The 23,739-nt window shown below is 39.3% G+C and overlaps 1 protein-coding gene across 6 annotated transcripts in view; it reads left to right on the top strand.

Moving 5' to 3' along the window:
- Positions 1–18,472, top strand: part of LOC129776997 (P protein-like) — a 61,800-nt gene extending 43,328 nt beyond the window's left edge. For 4 of the 6 annotated variants that reach the window (XM_055783023.1, XM_055783020.1, XM_055783021.1 and 1 more), the window contains exons 2-9: positions 2,905–3,331; positions 15,469–15,634; positions 15,706–16,609; positions 16,666–16,920; positions 16,986–17,473; positions 17,536–17,870; positions 17,933–18,026; positions 18,087–18,472. In XM_055783023.1, coding sequence (XP_055638998.1) covers positions 2,998–3,331; positions 15,469–15,634; positions 15,706–16,609; positions 16,666–16,920; positions 16,986–17,473; positions 17,536–17,870; positions 17,933–18,026; positions 18,087–18,171 — 2,661 coding nt within the window. In that variant the 5' untranslated portion in view covers positions 2,905–2,997 and the 3' untranslated portion in view covers positions 18,172–18,472. Of the gene's footprint in view, positions 1–2,810; positions 3,332–15,468; positions 15,635–15,705; positions 16,610–16,665; positions 16,921–16,985; positions 17,474–17,535; positions 17,871–17,932; positions 18,027–18,086 lie in introns of those variants that run through there. The other 2 variants (XM_055783025.1, XM_055783024.1) reach the window with 2 other exon arrangements.
- The last annotated feature ends 5,267 nt before the right edge of the window (positions 18,473–23,739 follow it).

Here is a 23,739-nt window from a genome sequence, read left to right as displayed (position 1 = left end):
GGAATTTTTTGACACAAGCGTAACTTTTGAAAAGGGCGTATCGATTTTAGTAAGAGAAATCTTTTATAATTTATATCTCAAAAACTATTAGTCATACCGAAATTGTGTCTTGGAAAGAGTTATAGAGTATTGATGTCAAAACGTAAAAAAAATATACACAGAGAAAAAAATCAGTATTCTTTTTTATTTACAAAAAGCTTCAATTGCAATATCTAAAATATGTATTTGTAATTTTTTTTCATATAAAATAGAAGTCATGAAGCAAATTTGAAGAAATGAGTCCAAGATCAATGAGGTACATATAGAGGTGGAGCAGTAGGCGAAGTGTATCTGTTTTGGCAAGCCAAATATCGTGTCGTAATTATTTGCATTCAATATGGAATGTGTATGGAAGAAACAAAACAATGTTGAAAGTACTTACGGTTGCATGATAATTTGAGCTAAAATTCTCATGAAATCATTCAACTGGTTGTTTTTTAACAGATGACAATTATATCGTGGCTTATTTCAATTATTCATGTGGTAGAAAGGTCCAGAGAGCAGTCGTATGCTTAGTTCTCGAAAGCAGTAACATTTTCGGTGAAGTTTTGATTAATTGGCGATTATTATCTCACAACATACACACCGACACAGAGAGCCTTCGAAACATCAACTTCATAACGGTAAAATAATGAAACTTTATTTGTTTCTATGAACGTGGGGGAGTGAAAATGGCACATGGAAATATCTCTTTTATCCGTCTTTTTCGACGTCATTTCACAAATATTCACTTCACGTTATCACAATAGCCTCATAAAAGCCGACTAAATGTGGACGTACCGAAAACCGACTCGAAACAAACCGAACCCAACCGGAACAAGAGGGTCCGGTTCGAGAAAGTCGAACCAAAACAAAACGAAGTAAACTAGCGTTGACGACATTGTGCTTCGTGTGTTCGTGACGGCTTTGTACATCCGATGGGGCTTCGGTTTCGTGCACCCGATGTGGCGTCCACATTACACAACGAACCGAATATGCCGCCTGGTACAGGCCGATCGGCATCATTCGGCATAATGTGGACACGCCTTTAGCAATCAATCAATTCTCAGAAGTAAGGCTAGAGTCAAAATTGAGAAACCGATGATACAAATTGTCCTTTTTGGTTCGTCCGGGATTTTTTATGAAAATAATCGTTTTTTGGGCATAGCTGTATTTATACCTCAACAAACCTTTTGAAATGCCTACAACCTCAGCTAACTCGCGTAACTACACTTTACGATCGCTCAAAACGAGTCGATGCACTTGTTCTACGATTTCTGGATTCGTAGCCTCTTCCGGCCAGCCAGAGCGAGGTGCATCTGCGGTGCTTGTATACCCCATTTTGAATTCACTAAATCACCGATAAACTGTTTTTCTTGAAGGAATAACATTGCGTCAACCTCTGCATTGATTATTCAGGAGTTTTCCCCATCAAAACAATGTTTGACTAAAATACGATATTCCTCTTTCTCCATTTTTTATACGAACGATCAGGTAGTGACACTTAAACAACTATAGTTTGTGAACAAATAAACGAAATGTCATGAAACTTCCCACATAAGCTAGTGACAGATGAACCTGTCGAAATTAATCTTGTTCATTTTTTAGTGGCGCCATCTGTTGAAAAATCGCGGGACCACTCGAATCTCCAATTCGGCAACCAATTTGATTCTTTCATTTTAAAATTCACTGTATGACCGTGGGAAATATCATGATTTTGATTATCATAATTGCATAATTTTTTATTACGCAAGTTGAACACCTAATACGTAGCAAGTAACGCGCTCTCGAACGCTCTCCACCGACCCCCTTCAGGCGTTACGTTATTTGTACACGAAGAATTACAGGGAATAGTGCAACAGAAAGAATTCAAATAAGAAGGATTTTTTTTGGAATTCCACTAATTTAATTCCTCATAGAAAAATCGAGATCAACAGAAAATCTACAGAAGTTCGGGAAGCATAGAATTGAACTAAATTCAACGGTTGCACTTTTCCACTCCCATTCGCGTAATGAGATATAAACCTAGAGTACGATCAAAGTCCAATCAAGACATCAATCACCGGCAGCCACATCTTGACACTCTATCAAAACTCCGAACCCAGGTGTCAGATTTCTAAACATCTCCGGACTGCTGGGTAAAGAAAACGCCGTGCCAAAATATAAACAAAACCTCAATCATCGCTCACCCTAACGGCTAGCTCCCACCAAGGTGTACCGAACGACCAAGACGACGAAGGCCGACGCGCATTTTCTTTCCACCCACTACCTTCCTTACGCGCTGCAGGGTCATTCACAAGCGCCCGTTGTTTTCAATTACTATCAAAACTCGGTCAAAGAGTGAGTAAAACTCCACGAGGAAGCGTAGAACGAACTATTTTTATAACACGACAACGCTGGCGAATGACGGCGCCAGTGGTTGTATGGTTAGCGTAACAGCCTCACAATCCGATCGGCCTGGGTTCAATCCCAGCTGGCGTCGTTGGGATTTTCTGAGGCGAAAAATCTCTGGTTACGTCTTCCTTCGGAGCGGAAGTAAAAGAAGTTGGCCCGGCTCATGAGTTGTTGAGTCTGATAGGTAGGAACAGGTGGAGTCGCCTCCCTGATGTCGGTGATTGGCACTAAAGTGGCGGAAATAGGCCGACGAAAAATAAGCGAAGATAAAAAAAAAAAAAAAAAAAAAAAACGCTGGCGAATCACGATACTACTGTTATTGGCATGAAGTTTGCGCGGTTTTTTGATAAACTGTTTTTGTTGGTCACTTTCCCGGAACGATAATATTGGTGTTTCAGTTGGGAAAACACGACGGTGCTGAAAACAGCTCAAATGAAAACAATCTGTTTCCAGAAAAGATTCCCAATTTGCCTCTATTTTGCTAATTCACAGAAGTGAGTGAAAATAATTAAATAACTCAATATAAACTTAAAATGACCGTGTATCGCTGTGGTGAGAACAGGTGAAAATTTACTGTAATAAAAAATGGACTATTTGGATAAACTGAACATTTTCCGGCGGCGTCACAATGCACCTCAGGATGCTACGGTAGCCCTGGCACCTCCGACCATCGTTCTTTCTCCGGCCAATCCGTCCACGGGGGAAATTTCCACCGAATCTGGTGGATCCAGTCAGGGCTCCAATGGGGACAAAACGCCAAAGAAGAAGAGTAAACGGAAGCGTACTATTTCTGTTATTCCCATCAGCGAGGTAACGGAAGCGTCGCTGGAGTTATGGAGAAGTCTGCCGACCAAGATCCGGCAGGATCCGAGCATGGTATCGTTCCAGCAGGTGGAACTCGAACACGCCCGGTTACATGGTAAGTAGCGCAAGTAGTCATTTCGCATGTTTAAGGGGGTATTCTAGTGTAGAGACACGAATTTCGGACGTTTTTTCGAACTCCGTAAAAATAAAACAAAGAATATTTTTACTATCTATTATATCATTATTCGTTTATCTATCTTTCAACAATAAAACAAAAATAGGACGGAAAAAAAATATTCATAATTAGAATAGTTACATGCTGGTGAAGTGAGGGTGTTCAAAAAAAAAGTTGTGCCATGGCGTACACGATTCCAGTCCTTCTGGTTATCTGAAACAAAAAAATCGAACAGATTCTGAATCAGTAAAGATGTCGCTATGGCATGAACCTCGGACAAGTCAAAAACATGGGTTTTAACAAAATGGCGGCCGTTTGAAAACAAAAATGCTGTTTAAAACTTTTTTTTTGCGTTTACCGATTTTTTAAAAATAGTAAAATTAAAAAGTTATAATTTTTTATTGGTTCATGCGATAGAGAGATGTATGCAGATTATTTTCATATAAATTTGACATAAATCGGTTCAGTAGAACTTGAGATATCGTGTACGCCAGTTAGAAAAAAACTGGTTCCGAGAGAAACGCGATTGAAGTTCATTGTGATGGCCGTAACAGGTTAGATACCACATCACTAAGATGGCTCTAACTAGGTAAATAATAGGATTTTCGATAAGTCCTTTCTAGAGTATATTCTTGAATGCCTAAACTACAGAAATATGGTAAAAAAAGACGGGTGGGTAATGTCGGGGACATAACCGGAGTGACGTAGGACTATACAAAGGGGACAGCTTTTGTTAAATATATATTTTAAATATATTGTTTTATTTTCTTCTCCTGCGTGAATCCTATCACCTATCTACCTGAAAAATGGATTAGTTTACTGTTTACTCTTTATGAATATGTTGATGGTTCTGAAAAGAACCTTTGGTGTTGTGTTTTTGTTATCTCTCGATATTCCCATCTTGTTCGGTTAAACCTTCCTGTTTAGCTATTGCGTTTGCCACTCGCCACAGCTTTCACAGTTGGAAAATTTCTTCCCATCCAGTTAGTGACATGTTGTTCAGTAAATTACATTTAATGCGACGTGCCGGAGAAACACTTTGCCACTCACTGAAACAAATTGTTGCCTTGATGAGCGCCGAACCGAAGCTGCTCTGTTCTTGATGCGGGTTTTCTGATTGTCGTGAGCAGCTTTGCAAGTCAACTCGAGCACTCCGACGGCCGAAACTCTATGATCGCTGTTAGGTATACTGGTGCTCCGGCACCAATCCGTTCGGTCTAGTTACCCTTGCGGAGCAATCAGTGAATGCGACCAACAGGGAACTGCACACCTACACGTTTCGAGTGGAACTTTGCCTTTCCCTTAACTTGTCCTCCTTTGTTACGTCCACGATGCCGATGCCGTACAACCACACGGGTTTACGGTTTGAAAGAAAATAAGATATTTTTTTGTGGTCCGCGTGTTTTATACTCTAGCGGTACACACTCACAGGATAGAGACAAATCGGCAGACTCAGCCAGAGGGGCGAGTCCAACGAGACGAACGAATGAGCGTTAAAAGGGAGCGATGGCAAAAAAAATGAGTGGGTTATATCTATGATATAACCGCAAAGTTCACGTGGAACTACCTTAGCTTAGCAATCATTCGTTTGTATTGATTAAATTCTTGATTGAATGAAACAGTTTCCAAATTCAATTGAGTTCAATATATTTGCTCTGTGAGTGAAAAAAATTAACAAATGCCGTGTAAAGTCAATTCATTTATTGTGATTGATTGTTCTTCGTTACAAGTAAATTTAATGACGGACCTTTTACGTTCGGTATGATGACTAGAACAAAATATATGTACGGAAGAATTATCAAACGTTTGATGAACCAGCCTAAGGCTGAAAATCTTTCCAATAAAGACAAAAAAAATTATCAAACGATTATTTTATTTTACATTTCCCTCTGAAGTTTACATCCCAAAAGTGTACATACTTCTCGAATCTCGAATTTGCTTGAAACTGGGAAGTTCATTCGCTTCTAGTGGCTGCACGATTTTCCCAGGTTCCTAAGTTTAGAAGATCATGTTAGGACAGACATATTCCACTCTGCACAAAGGCAAGCGAGGACAAAAGTACTCGCAGTTTGCATTTATTTGCAGAGCCGATTTCCCCAGAAACCTCGGTTTTGAAGTCTGTGTTAGGGAAACACATTTCAATCGGAACAAAAATACCCCCGATTTGTATGAATTCGCAATGCCGATTTCCCCACGCTTCATGGATTTGAAGTCTGTGTTAGGGAAACACATTCCAGTCGGAACAAAAATACCCCCGACTTGCATGAATTTGAAATACCGATTTCTCCAGGCACCTTGGTTTAGAAATCTCTATTAGGGAACACATTTCGGTAGGAACAAAAGCTCCCCCTACTTTCGTGTGTTCTTTTTCTTCTTTTTGGCTTCAAGAGGGTTTAAACTTTTCAGTTCATTCGCCTCTAGGCTCTTTCGTGTGTTTGCAATGCCGATTTCACTGCTTGGTTTTAAAGTCTGTGTTAGGGAACATTTTTCGATGAGAACAAAAGTCCCCCTACTTTCAAGTATTTGCAATGCCGATTTCCCCAAGGCTGCTTGGTTTTGATGGCTGTGTTAGGGAAACCGTAAATCGGGCCAATCAAAACGATGCAGTTAGGGCGTTTAGATAACGCCTAATATTTTACAGTTATTCAATTGTTTATCTAATGAAAAACAACATTTTGTTAGTTGCGATAGATGCGTAGAAATATTCCCTATCAAGTGATGCAAACATCTCTCCTATCCAGTACAAAATGTTCGAGCTATAAGCATTCGAAATCTTTCATTTTTTCCTGCATGTTCTGTGTTTAGGTTTTCATTTTACCCTCCATATATTCCGGTTAGACGTAGTCCCACGTCAAAAATACATTCATTACGATTTGTTCGCTCGTTGGATTCACATGCAGGCTAAAACGGGTCCTTTTCAGGATCACAAAATTATCTTCAATCTAAAGAGTTTATTGTTTTGTTATCACTCGATATTCCCATCTTGTTCGGCTAAAGCTTCCTGTTTAGCGATTTGTTGCCACTCGCCACAGCTTTCACAGTTGGAAAATTTCTTCCCATCCAGCTTTGTGACATGTTGTACAGTAAATTACATTCAATGCGACGTGCCGAAGCGCCACTCAGTGTCGCATTGGAGGCGATTTTAACCTGTAATTGAACATTTGCGATGACAGTGGTACAGTGTCGACTTTCAATGTGGGGCCATAATTTGGATCTCTATGTTTACAAAATGCCAACTAAATAAGTCGCATTACATGTCCGTCCAATTAGCTAAATGTCGAACTAATTGTAAATTACTGTACTTTCAATCTGGAAACAATTTAAGAATTGGTGAAAATTGAATAATCAGGAAAGTCCCCAACTATCAATAAGCTCAGAACAACTGCCAAATTCACATACTCATCAGATCCTGGCAAACAAATGATGAAAAAACAATTTGTGTTTTATTATTATTTTGGATAATGTTTTAGAAAGCATTGAACTGTATTTCCTAAACTCTTTTTTGGAAGGTTTAATGGCCCTGAAAAGCGCCTTGTTTTATGGAATGGTTCCAATTTAGAAAACTTAGTACTCGTGGTTTTGAAAAAAACCATTTCGAACGCCCTCGATGCCGCCTTGTTCTGGATTTGCCACCAAAGCAGTTTGTATAAAGAACAAACTTTTTTTCTTCTGCTACCTGCTGCCGTTTTGCGATTGCGTTTGCCACTCGCCACTCGCTGCAACTGCCTGTTGTCTTGATGTCCACCGAACCGAATGTGTTCTGTTCCGAATGCGGGTTTTCTTATCGTCGCGAGCAGCTTCGCCAGCTAACTCGATCACTTCGGCGGCCGAAAGTATATAACGCCGACTAGGTGGACTGGTGCACTGGTACTAACGCGCTCGGCCTAGCTACCCTTGCTGAGCAATTGGCGGATACACCTACGGGGAACTGCACACCTGCACGATTCGAGTGGGACTTTGCCTTTCCCTTAACTTATCCTCCTTTGTTACGTCCACGATGCTGATGCCGTACAACCACACGGGTTTACGGTTTGAAAGAAAATAAGATATTTTTTTGGGGTCCGCGTGTTTTATACTCTAGCGGTACACACTCACAGGATAGAACCAAAACGGCAGACTCAGCCAGAGGGGCAAGTCCAACGAGACGAACGAATGAGCGTTAAAAGGGAGCGATGGCAAAAAAATACATTCATTACGATTTGTTCGCTCGTTGGATTCACATGCAGGCTAAAAAGGGTCCTTTTCAGGATCACAAAATTATCTTCAATCTAAAGAGTTTATTGTTTTGTTATCACTCATATCCCCATCTTGTTCGGCTAAACCTTTCTGTTTAGCGATTGCATTTGCCACTCGCCACAGCTTTCACAGTTGGAAAATTTCTTCCCATCCAGCTTGTGACATATTTTACAGTAAATTACATTCAATGGCACGTCGCATTACCACCACTCAGTATCGGATTGGAGGTAATTTTAACCTGTAATTGAACATTTGCGATGACAGTGGTACAGTGTCGACTTTCAATGTGGGGTCATAATTTGGACCCCGAACTCTATGTTTACAAAAATGTCCAACTAAATATGTCGCATTACAGGTCCGTCCAATTAGCTAAATGTCGAGATAAGTGTAAATTAATGTACTTTCAATCTGGAAGCAATTTAAGAATTGGTGAAAATCAATAAGCTCAGAACAACTGCCAAATTCACATACTCATCATATCCTGGCAAACAAATTATGAAAAAATCATTTTGTGTTTTATTATTATTTTGGATATTGTTTTAGAAAGCATTGAACTGTATTTCCTAAACTCTTTTTTGGGAGGTTTAATGGCCCTGAAAAGCGCCTTGTTTTATGGAATGATTCCAATTTAGAAAACTTAGTACTCGTGGTTTTGAAAAAAACCATTTCGAACGCCCTCGATGCCGCCTTGTTCTGGATTTGCCACCAAAGCAGATTGTATAAAGAACAAACTTTTTTCTTCTGCTACCTGATTCCGTTTTGCGATTGCGTTTGCCACTCGCCACTCGCTGCAACTGCCTGTTGTCTTGATGTCCACCGAACCGAATGTGTTCTGTTCTGAATGCGGTTTTTCTTATCGTCGCGAGCAGCTTTACCAGCCAACTCGATCACTTCGGCGGCCGAAACTATATAACGCCGACTAGGTGGACTGGTGCACTGGTACTAACGCGCTCGGCCTAGCTACCCTTGCGGGGAACTCCAGATCAACACGGTTCGAGCGGGATTTTGTCTGTCCCTTCACTTTTCCTCCTTTACCATGTCCAGACATGGCTGCTTGGGTTGGTTTGTTGATGTGTTGTGATGCGAACCGATGTGGTGTACGGTTTGAATGAGAATGATCGTTACGGTAGCGGAGCGGGGATTTTTAAGCTGACTGGCTGGCTCGAGAATTACGCATGTGTGAGACTGCGACCAATGTTTCGTTCATTTTTTTCTTTTTCCTTTCCAAGCGTGCTTCATTCTATTTCGTTGCTGCCGCTGGTTGCCCGTTTTAGTCGGTACGATTTGAGGAGCACAAAATGGACCAATCAAAAATGGGCACATAGTGCATTTTGACAATGCTTGATATTTCACAATTATTCAATTATTTATCTCAAGAAAAATGAAATGTTATTCGTTATGATAGATGCGTAGATATATTTTCTATCAATTGATGCCAAAACCTTCGCGATCTATTGAGAAATGCTCGAGTTATAAGCGTTCCAAATCTTGCATTTTTTCCTACTTGTTCAGTGCCTAGATTTCCATTTCACCCCCTATATCTTCCGGTTAGACGTAGTCCTACGTCAAAAAAATTTCGATTTTTTCAGATTTCTAGACTAGAATACCCCCTTAATTGCACTATTCAATCAGAAGTTTTAATAAAATAAACCTATTAAAATTACAATACTCATTCGAAAGAGGACAATTCTCAATTCGCTTTCACTCGCAAAACGGCAGTGATATATGCATCGCAATCAAGATGATTCAATCGAGTGCGGAAATTACAATACTTCCACACAAACCGCACAAAACCCCGGTCTGGAATCTGGGTCAAACTGCGTCTGCCTGACAATCAGATGCGATGAAAAAGTCCTAGTACAGTAGCGGTAGCATAACCAAGTCGATGGTTATGCCAGTGGAACCACTTCATTCCCGCTACTCTAGTTTAATGTGAGTGTACTTCGGAGTCTGCACGAGGCAAAGTTGAATTGCAGATGAGCAAATCTGATTACAATCGAGTGGATCTCGAGACGACGATGGATAGGTGCCGCAAGATGGCGTTTGCGGTAGATGGTGCTGGATAACAGCTCATCAATTTGAAAGCAGTTGAGTGCGGGAATAGTGAAAAGGTGGAACAAAGCTGTAAACAAGGATGTTTTTACCTTAATTCTCAATGAATATTGTAATATCTCCGATATCAGTATAGAAGCGCAGTAATTATTGCAAGGTTTGTCACGTAGAACATTGTATTTAACACGTTGAGCCTAGAACTGTTCTTGCTACGCTTTCCATTCAGCCCAAACCAAGAGCATTTGCACAATATCAGTGTCTTATGGACTCGGAAACTACTGAACCGATCAACATGAAAATTGGTATGTAGAGGTTTTTGGGGCCGGGGAAGGATTTCGTGATAGTTTGAGACCCCTCCCCCCTCTCTGAGGGTTGGCTGCCATACAAATGAAACACAAATTTCTTCATTCCTCGGGTGGTGGTTAGACTCTCCACCCCCCACCCTCTCTGAGGGGGGGCTGTCATACAAACGAAACACAAATTTCTGCATTACTCGAGAATTGTTCAAGCAAATGAAACCAAATTAAACATATTGAGATTTTACGGGGCAATAAATGTTTGTATGGTGGTTAGACTCTCCACCCCCATCTTTAAGGGGGGTGGGGGGGTTTGGTTTTCTGCCATACAAATGAAACACAAATTTCTACATTACTCGAGAATTAACCAAGCAAATGAAACCAAATTTGACATGTGGAGGTTTTAGGGTGCAATAATTGTTTCTATGGTGGTTAGACTCTCCACCCCCCCCCCTCTCTAAGGGATGGCTGTCATACAAATGAAACACCAATTTCTGCATTACTCGAGAATTGTTCAAGCAAATGAAACCAAATTAGGCATCTTGAGACCCCTCTCTTTAAGGGGGGCTGCCATACAAATTAAACACAAATTTCTGAATTACTCGAGAATTAATCAAGCAAACCAAACCAAATTTGCATTGTGGAGGTTTTGGGATGTAATAAGTATTTCTATGGTGGTTAGACACTCCTGTCATACAAATGGGACACAAGTTTCTGCATAACTCGAAAACTGATCAAGCAAATGGAGCCAAATTCGGCATGTGAAGGTTTTACGGGGCACGAAACGTTTCTATGATGAATACACTCCTCCCCCTTTTCTAAGGGGGCTGCCGGACAAACGAAAAACAAACATCTGCATAACTCGAGGTTTTTGGGTATGAGAAATGTTCCTATAATGTTTCTATATTCTAACTTCATTCCTCCTCTGGAATGAAGAGGGGGTCCCATAAAAATATTACACATATTTCAACCAAAAATATTCCAACCAAACATGACAATTGAAAATTTTCGGAAAACTTTGAAGAAAAATCCGGAAAATTAAATTCCCATATGTTCTACAATTACATAGTGACAAGTGCTGTTAGTCCATTTGTTGTTTGCGTTAGCGAGATTGATCTTTGTTCGAATCTGGAAATGAAATTTAATGTGATGAAACGCACTTCTATATCTTCTTCTATCTATACCAAAAAAGAATCGCCGAATGTGTTGATAAGAGCAGAACTCGAGGAAGTAATTGTCCGATATAGGGCTGTCTTTATTCTATCATATTTTCTGTATAAAACATTTATTCCATGTAACGGAGAAACATGTTATTTGCAAGTGGTTGAAAAATCTTGAACGAGAATTATGTCTGAAAATAATCTGATATTATAATGATGAGTTTCGTTAGAAATAATAGGAATATTATAGTAAAAGGTAAATTCAACGGGGTCGAATAGAAGATCAATCAATGAACAGTTCTGCGATTGGACTCATAAACTTGCGCATAGTAAGAAAACGTGAATATTTGCTGGTATTGATAACAAAAAACAAATTTTGGGCGGGACAAAGTTTGCCGGGTCAGCTAGTCTAACTATAAATTATTTCCCAACTGATGATTCTTGTAGGAAATTTTCTCAATTTTCATAAAAATCTAAATCGTTTTATTCTGTGTGACTGACACAAGCAAACGCGAAAAAAAAATTGTTTCTAGTGAGCAAAAATGGTGTCACGTCACGCTGGAATGGATCATACACTTTTCGTGACGTGACAACAACTTCTTGGGACAGTCGATACTCCTCTATTTGTGGACCGATCTTTACCATTTTTGTGGGTTTTTCAACCCTGTTTGCTGAATGAAACACAAGTTTAAAAATGTTTGAACTTAAGTTTATCTCATAAACTAAAAAATGGTCTATTTTTTAAACGTGACAACGCTTTAAAATACCTTTTTTTCAAATGCTTGTTTATCATAAATTACAAAATGAAACCTAGGTCTGCCCGTTTTCAATTATCCTTTCTATGATATATTGACATTGAAGTTTGGTTAAGTAAGTGCACATATATCTCAAGAAACATTAAAGTAGTGAAAATCTCTAATATTTTAAATATAATTATGTAGTTTTAAAAATTGAATTCGTTTCAAAGAATTTATGTTATAACTAGTGCTAGTTATATATACAGTAGAACCCCGATTATCCGCGAGCGGATGATCCGCGGTGCGGATTATACGCGAAGGCGAGTTCCATAGTATTTCTTTAGAGCTACCCAAAATTTGTAAGAGGTAGGCACTTGCTTTTTTGTTTTGGTCATGGCTTACACATTATTTGACCACTGGTGTATATGGATAGTTACAGATGGATAGTTTTATGATTTCTATATTGATAAAACATAGTTTTCATGCTGAAATATATTTATTTCGTGTTTGCACCTCATTGTTAGTTCTATATCGCGTTCTCCGCGATTTTCGTTATGCACGTTGGCCTAGCCAGACTATTCCGCGTATAATGGGGGTTCTACTGTATGTAACTTAACCTTTTCAAATTTCTCCTCAAACTTGATTTGAAGTTTGGTTCTTTGCTGCATAACCTCATGGAATGGGCCAAAATGTAACACTGATTTCGAGTGTGGTCTTTAGTATACGTGTACGAGAAGCTCTTTTTTCTCTTTAACATAAACGGATGGTTTTACTTCTAATTATAATTACCCAACCTTTACAAGTATGATTTGCGATTGTAATTACTTATGCGAAACAAATTATTAGACTGACTTTTATCATCCAACAAAGACAGACAAGATTATAAAGGTTGGAACGATCAAAATTTGGTGAAAAATGCTTTTTCTTTGTTTAAAATTTTAAACGCGTTTTTCTCGGTACTAAGTTTTGCAAACTGGTGAGAGTTCCACCTCCGGAACGGTTCATCCGATTTTCCCAGATTCTCCAATAAACTTCCTGTCATCGTAAGTAGGATTTTTCGATATTTTGAAAGATAAAATTTTGGTGAATGTTTTTGTGTCGATTTTTGAGGCGAATAAACCCAATTTTGACGTAGAACTACGTCTTTCATTAAGGGTGCCAAATCAGAAAACAGGTCACGTTCTTATGAAATAAAGTTAACGTTGATAACTATTTCTGCCGCGAACGGATTTTGGCAATACTAAACGAATTGGAAATTCCCTAAAATTTGTTTGATATTCTATACATCACAATCCCCTGGTGTGTAAATGGTTAAAATTCATGACAATTTTCCATTTTCCATTCTCCCTGCCCTTTCTGTTATCATTGCCGGTCTCGATTAGCGTAGCTGTCATCCTCGGTGGAGGGAGTTTTGCTACCGTCATGCGAAACCAAATCACAGACAAAATTCCAGAACATTTATTTTCTTGGTGAGCCTATGATTTCCTAGTTTGATGATTCCCCACACAATTTACACAATTGATGTAATGGTGTCAGTTTGATGCAACGATTGCACTGCCAGAGACATCAGCGAATGAATAACTAGGTCGCGTCCACAGCTCAACCTGAAACGAAGACATGTGATGACGTAAAACAAGGAAAAAAAAGTGATGTTCATTGTTTTCAAAACAGAACGAGACTGAAAGTTTGCCTCAGCGAGATCCACTGTTTATTCGCGTTGACGGCGGAATGGTGTCGACATCTGGATACGATATTAGTTTGTATGAGGCCAACTATTCTCTATCAGATTAGTCGACCCTAAGGCAGTTTTAAATTGCTCAAATTAGTATGAAATTTTTTTCTTGGCGTTATTTACCTACTAGAAGTACGTTGTTCTGACCCTTATTTAAATTATTTTCTATGAATTTTCAGATATTCTCACCAAAACTTACCATTATAATATAAAATTATCTTTAGACACAATTTGTGTATGATATTTTTTCACTACTTGCAAGCAAAAGTGATTTTCATTTACATAGAGTACTAATTTGGTTTGGTAAAAATAATTTTCATTCATAATTTTTATTTTAAAAGCACGTTCATTTCTTCTGCAAACCCATATTGTCATGCCTATTCCCCCATTTCGTAATACGAAGCTCAATGCCGTCAACGCGGATACTCTAGGCAAATATTCCCATCCGTCTTCTTCCTTTCCTTTGTTCACGGGAACTTTAAATCTTACGATTTCCCCTACGTTGCTCGTCGATAAGTTGCTCGTTATTGACAGCTCTGTTCGGGAAAGCACACAAATCAGCAGAACAAATGTATGGGAGAATGGACAATGGAAAAGTTGTCATGAATTTTAACCATTTACACACCAGGGGATTGTGATGTGTAGAATATCAAACAAATCTTAGGGAATATCCCTTCGCGGCAGAAATAGTTATTAACGTTAACTTTATTTCATAAAAACGTGACCTGTTTTCTGATTTGGCACCCTGAATAAAAGACGTAGTTCTACGTCAATAAAATTTTATTCATTGTGATAGATGCGTAGAGATATTTCCTATCAATTGATGCAAACATTTTTACGTCCTATTAAGAGATGCTCGAGTTATAAGCATTCAAAATTTTCCCCTACATGGTTAGTTTTTAGATTTTCATTTTACCACCGGAAATAATGGTTTGAAGTGGCGTCGTTGGAGATGAATTTTTACTGATAGGTACCGATAAACTACTCGGATAATCGATAAGTTGTTGCAGTTGATAGCCCTTGGTTTAGTCCTATGTCTCTCCGGTTATGTCCCGACATTACCCACCCGTCTTTCTACACTAGAATGATAACTATCATAGAAACAAACAAGCTGATATAAAAACCAAGAAACAAAACACAATTGCGGTACCATATAATTGTTCCGCATAACAACTTAATCTGAATACTTCAACTTCAATTTAAGATCAAGTTAAAATAAATTAATTGAGGCTCTACATGATCTCATCTATTCCTTAACATGTCAACAAATTCTCCAGCCCGAATAAAATACCTGATTGATCGAGAATCTTACACAATACCCACTATCTGTATCAGTTACGAAGTTAAATGGAAAATTTCGCTTTACTATACTCTTGTTAATGGTTGATGACTCGCTAAGACGATCGCTCTCGAGTCCAGACCGCTTTAAGACCTCTGTAACCCAAGGTATGAACATTAGAACTCATAACCAGTTATTTTTAGATATTTGTATGAGAATTATGATTGAGCTACGTCTGGCCTTATTCCATTTTTTGCTTTAAACTCCATGAAACAATGATTATACAATTCGAAAATCGACACTTTAGGCTCTTTATAACCCGAGATATAAACATGTCCATTGGATCTGGAAACCAGAACTGCTAATCTCAAAAAGTTTCGTTTTAATCATGTATAGAAGAGATAACTTTACGAGTATTCGATTGAGATATTTCCAGTCTTATTTCAGTTTGTGTTTCAAACCCTTTGAAATAAAGTATTTTTGTGGCATCCGGTTCTCTATTGTATATATTCATTTTTTTATAGGAGTTATGAAAAAAATATTCAAAACTTTAACTTCTCAACATTAATTTTGAACTAATTCAAGGTGATGACCACGAGGACTCCTTCCCGGAGATCCAACCATTAGAGGACGATGTGGCCGAGGAAGAGGAACAGGAAGATGGTGAAGATAACGGAAACGAATTCATTACCATCAACGTGACCAATGAGCAGGGTCAGAGCAAAGAGATCGAGCACATTAAAGAGAAAAAGTTAGTTGCTTTTTTTTTCTTTTACCATACATTCTTACGAATGACATTGAGATTCTCCGTCAATTTCCTAGCAAAGACATCCCGAAGCCCCACGTGCATCATCTCGCAGGTCACTACATCGGCAATATAACACCCCCAAAACACGATGACTTCAACGACACCGGTCAAAGTCGTCTGGACGAGGATCACCCGTTTCGGAAGTACTCGAAAACCATCTGTCTGTTCATCACGTGGATGATAATCATCACATTCCTGGTGGTGAAAGACGAGAAACTTCATTCCGAAAAGCATCTCTCGATCCCGGTGGACAAAACCAAAGCGTACATCCTGCCAGAGCTGCCACTTAGATCCCACGTGAGGTTCACGTTCGAGGGGACCTTCCTCAGCGAGCCTTTTACCAACACCACCGAACACTACTTGACAATCTACCTCCAATCGCTGACGTCCACTTTGGATGGGAATCTGGACGAGTCGGAAGGTGCTGCTGAATCGGTGCAAAACATCACCGAGCTGTGGCATATGCCGATCGTGCATCCGTATCTCTTCGACAGCGCACCTCTCATCAAGAAACAACATATTTTTGAAATTGGTGAGACCAGTTTTGAACACATCAATCAGCAAAGCAGCGTAGTCCAGTTGATGGTGAAAAGCAACATCAAAGCCATTATGCCGATCAGTGTGCAGTATGACCATTCTCCGGTCAATCGTGACGTTGGGGTGATCTACGCAGCCTTCGTGCTGCTGTTCTTGTACGCGTTGATTATTTGGGAGATCGTTCATCGGACGTTCGCCGCAGTGATTGCTTCTACGCTGGCGGTTTCCATTCTGGCGGCGCTCAACGATCGGCCCACGATGGATGATATTGTCGGGTGGATCGACGTGGAGACCATCTTGCTGCTGTTCTCGATGATGATTCTGGTGGCCATACTGGCGGAGACGGGCATCTTTGACTATATTGCTGTTTACATTTACAAGGTGAGTTTCGTCTATGGTTTGGCTGTCCAGGAATTACTTTTGAATCGTTCGTTTAGATTACCAATGGGAAGATTTGGGGTCTCATTCACTGCTTGTGCATCTGTACGACGCTGATCTCATCTCTGCTGGATAATGTGGCAACGGTACTGCTGATGGCACCAATCACGATTCGGTTATGCGAGGTTGTGGACATGAACCCTGTACCGGTACTGATGGCCATCACCGTTCATGCTAACATCGGAGGTACGATGACACCCATAGGAGATCCGCCCAATGTCATTATCACATCGAATCAGTATATTTTGAAACACGTGAGTTCTCGATTATCTTTGAGAAATTGACGAAAATAAAAACAAATTCTAATATTTATTTCCAGGGAGTAACCTTTTTAACCTTCACCGCCCACATGATGGTGGGCGTCATCATTGTCGTAATAGCAACGAACATCCATCTTCGCTTGAAGTACAGAAATATCAACAATCTCAGGATGCACGAACCCAAGGAAATGAAGGAATTGCGACGAAACATCAAGGCTTGGGAGCGGGCGGCTGGCAAGATTCCACCCTACTCGAAGGATGCCAACATCGTGCGGGAAACGCTGATGAAGAAGGTTCGTCTGCTGAGGCACGAGCTGAAGAAAAAGATGACGAAAGGTTGCGTTCCAGAGGAAATCTATCGCTCAACGCTGGAAGAGTTGCAGAAGGAGCATCCCATTAAAAACAAGGGGCTGTTGATCAAATCGGGAGTTGCCGGTTTGTTCATAATTTCGTTGTTTTTCTTGGAGTCAATCCCAGAGTTGCGGAAGCTGTCCTCTGGCTGGGCAGCCTTGTTGGGTGTGATGTTGCTGCTGATTATCTCGGACAAGTAAATATCATTTTAGAGGAAGGATCATGTTCCTATTAATAATTTTCGGATTGATTTTCTAGGAACGACATGGACGCGGTCCTGTCGCGCATTGAGTGGCCCACACTGCTCTTCTTTGCTGCTATGTTCACCCTGATGGAAGCCGTCGAGCGGATGGGGCTGATCGACTGGATTGGTCACGCGACCGAAACCATCATTATGGCCGTGTCCCAGGATCTACGGCTGGCGGTGGCAATTATTATCATTCTATGGATTTCAGCACTGTCTTCAGCGTTCGTCGATAGTATCCCGATAACGGCAATGATGGTCAAGATTGTGATTGCGCTGGAGAAGTCATCGCTTGGCTTACCCTTGCAGCCGCTCGTGTGGGCCCTTGCATTTGGCACTTGTTTGGGAGGTATAATTAGGCGCGATAAAATGTGATGGGGGATGGTTTTAATTTTTGCATTGTACCCACAGGTAACGGAACGCTGGTTGGCGCTTCCGCCAACGTTATCAGCGCTGGCATTGCAGAGCAGCATGGCTATCGATTCAGTTTCATGGATTATTTCAAGTATAATTGGAAATGTATTTGCTAACCACTTGACAGCACTAAATATATGCTTCGTTTCAGGCTCGGTTTCCCCATCATGTTAGTGAGCGTAATTGTGACAACTGGGTATTTGATAACGGCTCACGTAGTATTCACCTGGCATTGAAACTGTTACAACGCTTTCGAAGCTGCATTGAACATTGGAGGGATGAGCTGCAATCGTTAGAATTATGGAGATTTTTCTAACAATAACCAGCCGTTTCTTAAATGAGCTGTATGTGTTTATATGGCAATTATACTATACGTGTTATACAATACAGCTAGTAAGTGTTTTTTCTCGTCGTTAGAATTTAGTTAATTTCACAGAAACTTTTCAAGTTTTCATTTTTATTTCCCAATTTATTTTGCCTGTTTGTAAAACAATGAGATTTAAACATAAAAAATAAAAATAATTAATAAAAAACAAACAGTTGTTTGGAGTGGAGCATATTGGAACGATAGATGTATTTCGTCGAGAGGCGAACGAACCTTCGATTTCAAAGTTACAAGGTTTCAAAGGAAGGGAGGCTATATTTTGTTTTATTTCAAGAACCAGAACCTACATCAGAATAACACTACTACTATGTGAATTGCATCTTTTTTTTAGATATTAGATATTTTCCCGCAGTTATTTTAGCAGCAGATATTTTCCAAATGCAAGTTTGATTGTTACGCTCTTATGAAATTATGATTTTCATTCCCGAAACTTTCCTAACTCAGGTTCCTAGTTCCCAGGTTCTCACACTTCTTGAATCAAGTTGCCCTGTTGATTGTCTTTAACGTAGACTTCCAAATAGTTCAGAAATAAAAACGGACCCGTGAACCAAAAAAATTAATAAAATTAGTTGAGTGAATATGTCTGCTTTGCTCTCTACAAAGAAGGATTATTTAAATGCCGAAGATACATATTATGAAGATACGTAGATATCTTGATTTTTAATTTTTTTTTTCGTAAAGTTTGTCAAGATCAAAGTTCTGTTTGACAATTATCATAACGTTAACATCGTAAAAATCCTTTCAATTAATTTGATACTACCAACACATACTACATACTACAAACACAAAATATAATCAGTAAGCATCACGAGTTCCTTATATTCTAGAAATTTCTGTTCATTTTTCTAAAATATTTGCACACAACAATTTACAACTGGTAGGGATAATTTGTTCCATTTTTTAATCTCATTAAGTAGAATTCATGTAATCTCTATGAACAAGATTTTATTTACTAATGCCACTTTGAATCCATGGCAATTCAGGAAACTCAAATATTTAAGAAAATATGTCCCGTTTTCATAAAATATTTACATTAATAACTATTTTTGCTGCCAACGAATGTTGATAATCATTACAATATTATACATTGATATGTTCTACATTACGATTCCCTACAGAGATGAACCAGTCTTCAGCTGAAAATCTCTTTAATAAAAAAAATACGATTCCCGAATCCATAAAATAAATAATATAAATAATTTAAATTGATAAAGAATGGAATCATACCCTTTTTTCATACATTTTTCCTGTGCATTTCTGTCCTCACCTGTCCTGGTTGTAGCCTTTTGCCTTTTGCGACTGACATGATCACGTCCATTGAATTCTTGAGTTTGATATGATTTGGCAGAGATTTTTATGATGGTTCCCTCTCTAAGGGGGGCTGCCATACAAACGAAACACCATTTTTCACATAACTCGAGAATTAATCAAGCAAACGAAACCAAATTAGGCATGTGAAGATTTTAGGGAGCACGAAACGTTTCTATGGTGAATAGACGTCGCTTGGAGGCGAATGAACTGCAAAGTTTAAAGCCTCTTAAAAACAAAGAAACAAACAATAGACGTTCCTCCCACTCCTACTCTAAGCCTCTCTAAATTTTGAGATATTCTATGTAGAAATCCTCAGCCTCTCTAAATTTTGGGAGATACTATGTACAAAAACCTCAGATTTCTGTTAATGAGAACACCTTCTACATGTTATTCCATAATATTTAAGCCACCCTATGGCAATGAGTACTGATCAAAAGTGAAAAATTAATTTTAGCTGCATCGACATTAAACATTTTGAGTGGTTTAATATCAAAATTCAATTCGCTGATGTTTATATTTCGGTTTGTGAGTTGACAGAGAAGCGATATTAGGTATGTACGGTAATTAAATTCATTTTTGAGTGGAAAATTTAAATTATTGAAATAATTGTACTGGTGGGTTAAAAGGGACAGTTGCCAGTGGGAGTGAGATAGACTGTGAAAAGTCGGTTTAATCTGTTCCTAAGGAATGACCTGCGTCTATAAATGGAAATGAAATCGCCAAATGTGGACTGTTTAGAAGCCGACTGGAACTAAAAGCATAATAGTTGAGGGTCTGTTCGTTTAAACTGCTGAAAAGCACGATATCACTTCTAGGTGCATTAATTCGATTTTTTCATCATTCAACGGACATTCGTGATGAGTTCAGACCTTGGTTGATAAAATGATTCCTCTCACGATCGATAAACCTCTGCGCTTCACATATTACAAAACTGTCCATATTACCCCCACTATATGTCCATTAGAGTGCCAATGAAAGTATGGGAAAAATAGACCCTAAAATTTCAAAAAGTTACCCTATACAAAATGTTCACCACCTCGAAAAAACCCCCTATGCCAAATTTCAGCTCAATCGGTAGACTACATCGAGGTTTCTACAAAAAAAAATGTTGATGCCAAATGTCTTGAAATTGCATGACACGTCGAGATTTACAGTTAACTCGAAAAGAATTTTTTTTATCAAAAATCGATTTTTTAGGCGGAAATGACCAAGTGCAAAAAAAACATTTTTTTGACAAAAAAAAATTCGAGGTAACTGTAAATCTCGACGAGTGAGGCATTTTTAAGACATCCCAAAGTGCCGATTTTTGACAAAAAAAATTTCGAGATGACACTAGATCACGACGTTTCATGCAATTTTAAAACGTTTGGCATCAATTTTTTTTTCGAAAACTCCGATTTCCTTTACTCCCCCCTTGGGTGGTTTTTCGATTTACAAAAAACTCAAACTTTGACCGCTTTGCGCCACTCTGCTTCATGCCCGATTGAGCTGATATTTTGCATAGGGTGTTTTTTCGAGGTGGTGAACATTTTTTATGGAATAACTTTTTGAAATTCGAGATGACCATTTTCATTGGCATCCTAATGTCCATATTACCCGCATCGAAAAAAATATTGTACTTTTTTTTCTTACTGTAAAAAACAGTAAAAAACATTGAAAAACACTTTTTTGTAAAACGGTTGGCCAATAAGATAGAGAAACAGTATATTGAATTGCAAGAAAATGCATCAAAGTTTTGGGAAACATGAGTTTCCAAAGATATAATTGAAGTTCATCTTAACATGTCCGTTTTGCCCCCACCTCCCCTATAGTTACTATTTGGTAAGTAAACTGACATTATTTCTTTTTTTTCTCTATGCCCAAAATACGATACAAATTGATGAAAAGACGGGACAATCAAAAAAGGTCGAAAAAACGGTACTGACCCGCTTCAAACAGTACGTTTGGTCAGCCAACTTTAAGACTTTGAAATAGCGAATTCAACAATCCTGGAAATTGTGACTTTTGTGAAGTTTTTGCTGAGTAAACGCTTTTCTCCTTATATGAGCGAAAAATTTGTCTCTCATTCCTCTTCATAGGTCCGAAAAAACCACGTCTAGAGGTTGTGTAATGAGCTTGTTATTAATTGAGGGGCTTAGAATGCAAGGGGTGTAAGTGACTTGATCGATTTCTCTTCATCAACTTTTTCTTTAGTTAATAACTCAATTGCAAAAACGTTCCAATTTAAGTTTGCTATAGAATCTGATAGGTGAGGTTCTGACCTATCTTCCACATTGTCAAATACAGCTGGGAATGTATTTGCAGCTAAGCTATGACCAAAAGAGAGAGTCGATGTAGAGAAATCGATCGAATCACTTACACCCCTTTCATTCTAAGCCCCTCAATTGTGAGTGAATCGGTGTTTTTTTGTGTGTACAATGCAGCTTAAAGGGTGTGTCACATCAAATTGCATGACGGAAAAAACGCTGTAGAAATTTAATTTTTAGGAATTATATCTTTAGCTTTCGCTTATAATCAGATAAGAGTGTATAGATCACGTTGGCCATGCTTCACTGTCAATTTTTCGTAAATTTGGAAAAATGTCGTCGAACGAAAAAGAGCGTCGTGAATTTTTCCTGTGCACTCATTTCGAGAATCCGGAGTTGTCACATCGGGACATCGGTAAGATGCTGGGAATCGTCCAATCCACGGTCAGCAGAGTACTAAAACGATACTTCGAGAACCTAACCATCGACCGGAAGATGAAGAACGGCAAAAATGGATGCTCCGTCAGTGAAAAAGATCACAAGCGCTTAGTTAAGCAGTTTAGACGTGATCCGAGAAGTTCGGTCCGGGATGTCGCCAATAAGCTGAATTTGTCAAGTTCATTCGTCCAGCGGACCAAGCAGCGGGAGGGCCTGCGTACATACAAGGTTCAGAAGGCTCCTAACCGCGACGAAAGGCAAAACATGGTGGGGAAGACGCGAGCCCGGAAGCTGTACACCGAAATGCTGACGAAGCCGCATTGCCTGGTAATGGACGACGAAACCTACGTCAAAGCGGACTTTCGTCAGCTGCCGGGCGTGTTGTTCTTCTCCGCAGAGGACAAATTCAGCGTTCCGGAGGAGATTCGCAAGCAGAAACTATCCAAGTTTGCCAAAAAGTACATGGTGTGGCAAGCGATCTGCTCTTGCGGAAAGCGGAGCGCCCCCTTCGTGATGACCGGCACGGTAAACGGGCAGGTTTACCTTAAGGAGTGCCTACAGAAGCGCTTACTACCACTATTGAAGCAGCACGAGGGTCCGACCATCTTCTGGCCGGATCTCGCTTCGTGCCACTATTCAAAGGACGTGTTAGAGTGGTACGAAGCCAACGGGGTCACCTTCGTGCCAAAGGAAATGAACTCGCCCAACGCGCCGGAGCTTCGCCCAATAGAAAAATATTGGGCGATTATGAAGCAGGCCCTCCGGAAGAACCCAAAAGTTGTCAAATCGGAGGCGGACTTCAAGAGAAAATGGATTTCTGTTAAAAAAAACTACAACCTGAAGTTTTACAGAACCTTATGGACGGGGTAAAGAGGAAGGTGCGAGCATACGGGCGTATTCACGTATTCACGCGTATTCTAGAGCTTGCCACTCAGAATGCATTCAAGGCGTGTTATTTGGCATAGAAATCTCAACTAAGTACTAATAAAAATGACGCAAGTAATACTACGTTGAGACGGCGAAGTTCCTCTAGGAACGTTAGTGCCATTGAAGAAGAAGAAGAAGAACACTGTATTTGATCAGCTTTAATTGTTGCTTCGAATCTGTATATTTTTACATAAACGTTTAATTCATTTTATACTTTAATACTAATAATTCCTTACAATTCAGTGGCCCAAATTCAATAAATGCACGAATTTATAATTTTATAATTGTTTCAAGCCACGGTTAATTGGAAGATTCGTTATATTTTGGTTCTGTCGTTTTCACTTGTAACTCGCATCAGTCATGTCTAGCGAGATAGGTTTGCGTTAGCTGGCAAGGTTGTCACTTCATTTGATCGATGCATCTGCTGTAACACATTGGAAGTAATGAAAATATGTCTCCTACTAAACGGTTTACATCTTTCAAAAATATTCCCAATA

The sequence above is a fragment of the Toxorhynchites rutilus genome, chromosome 3 (genome assembly GCF_029784135.1).
Source record: "Toxorhynchites rutilus septentrionalis strain SRP chromosome 3, ASM2978413v1, whole genome shotgun sequence".
Classification (NCBI taxonomy): domain Eukaryota; kingdom Metazoa; phylum Arthropoda; class Insecta; order Diptera; family Culicidae; genus Toxorhynchites; species Toxorhynchites rutilus.
Note: the sequence above shows the minus strand (reverse complement) of the source record. Positions and strands in the feature narration are given on the sequence as shown.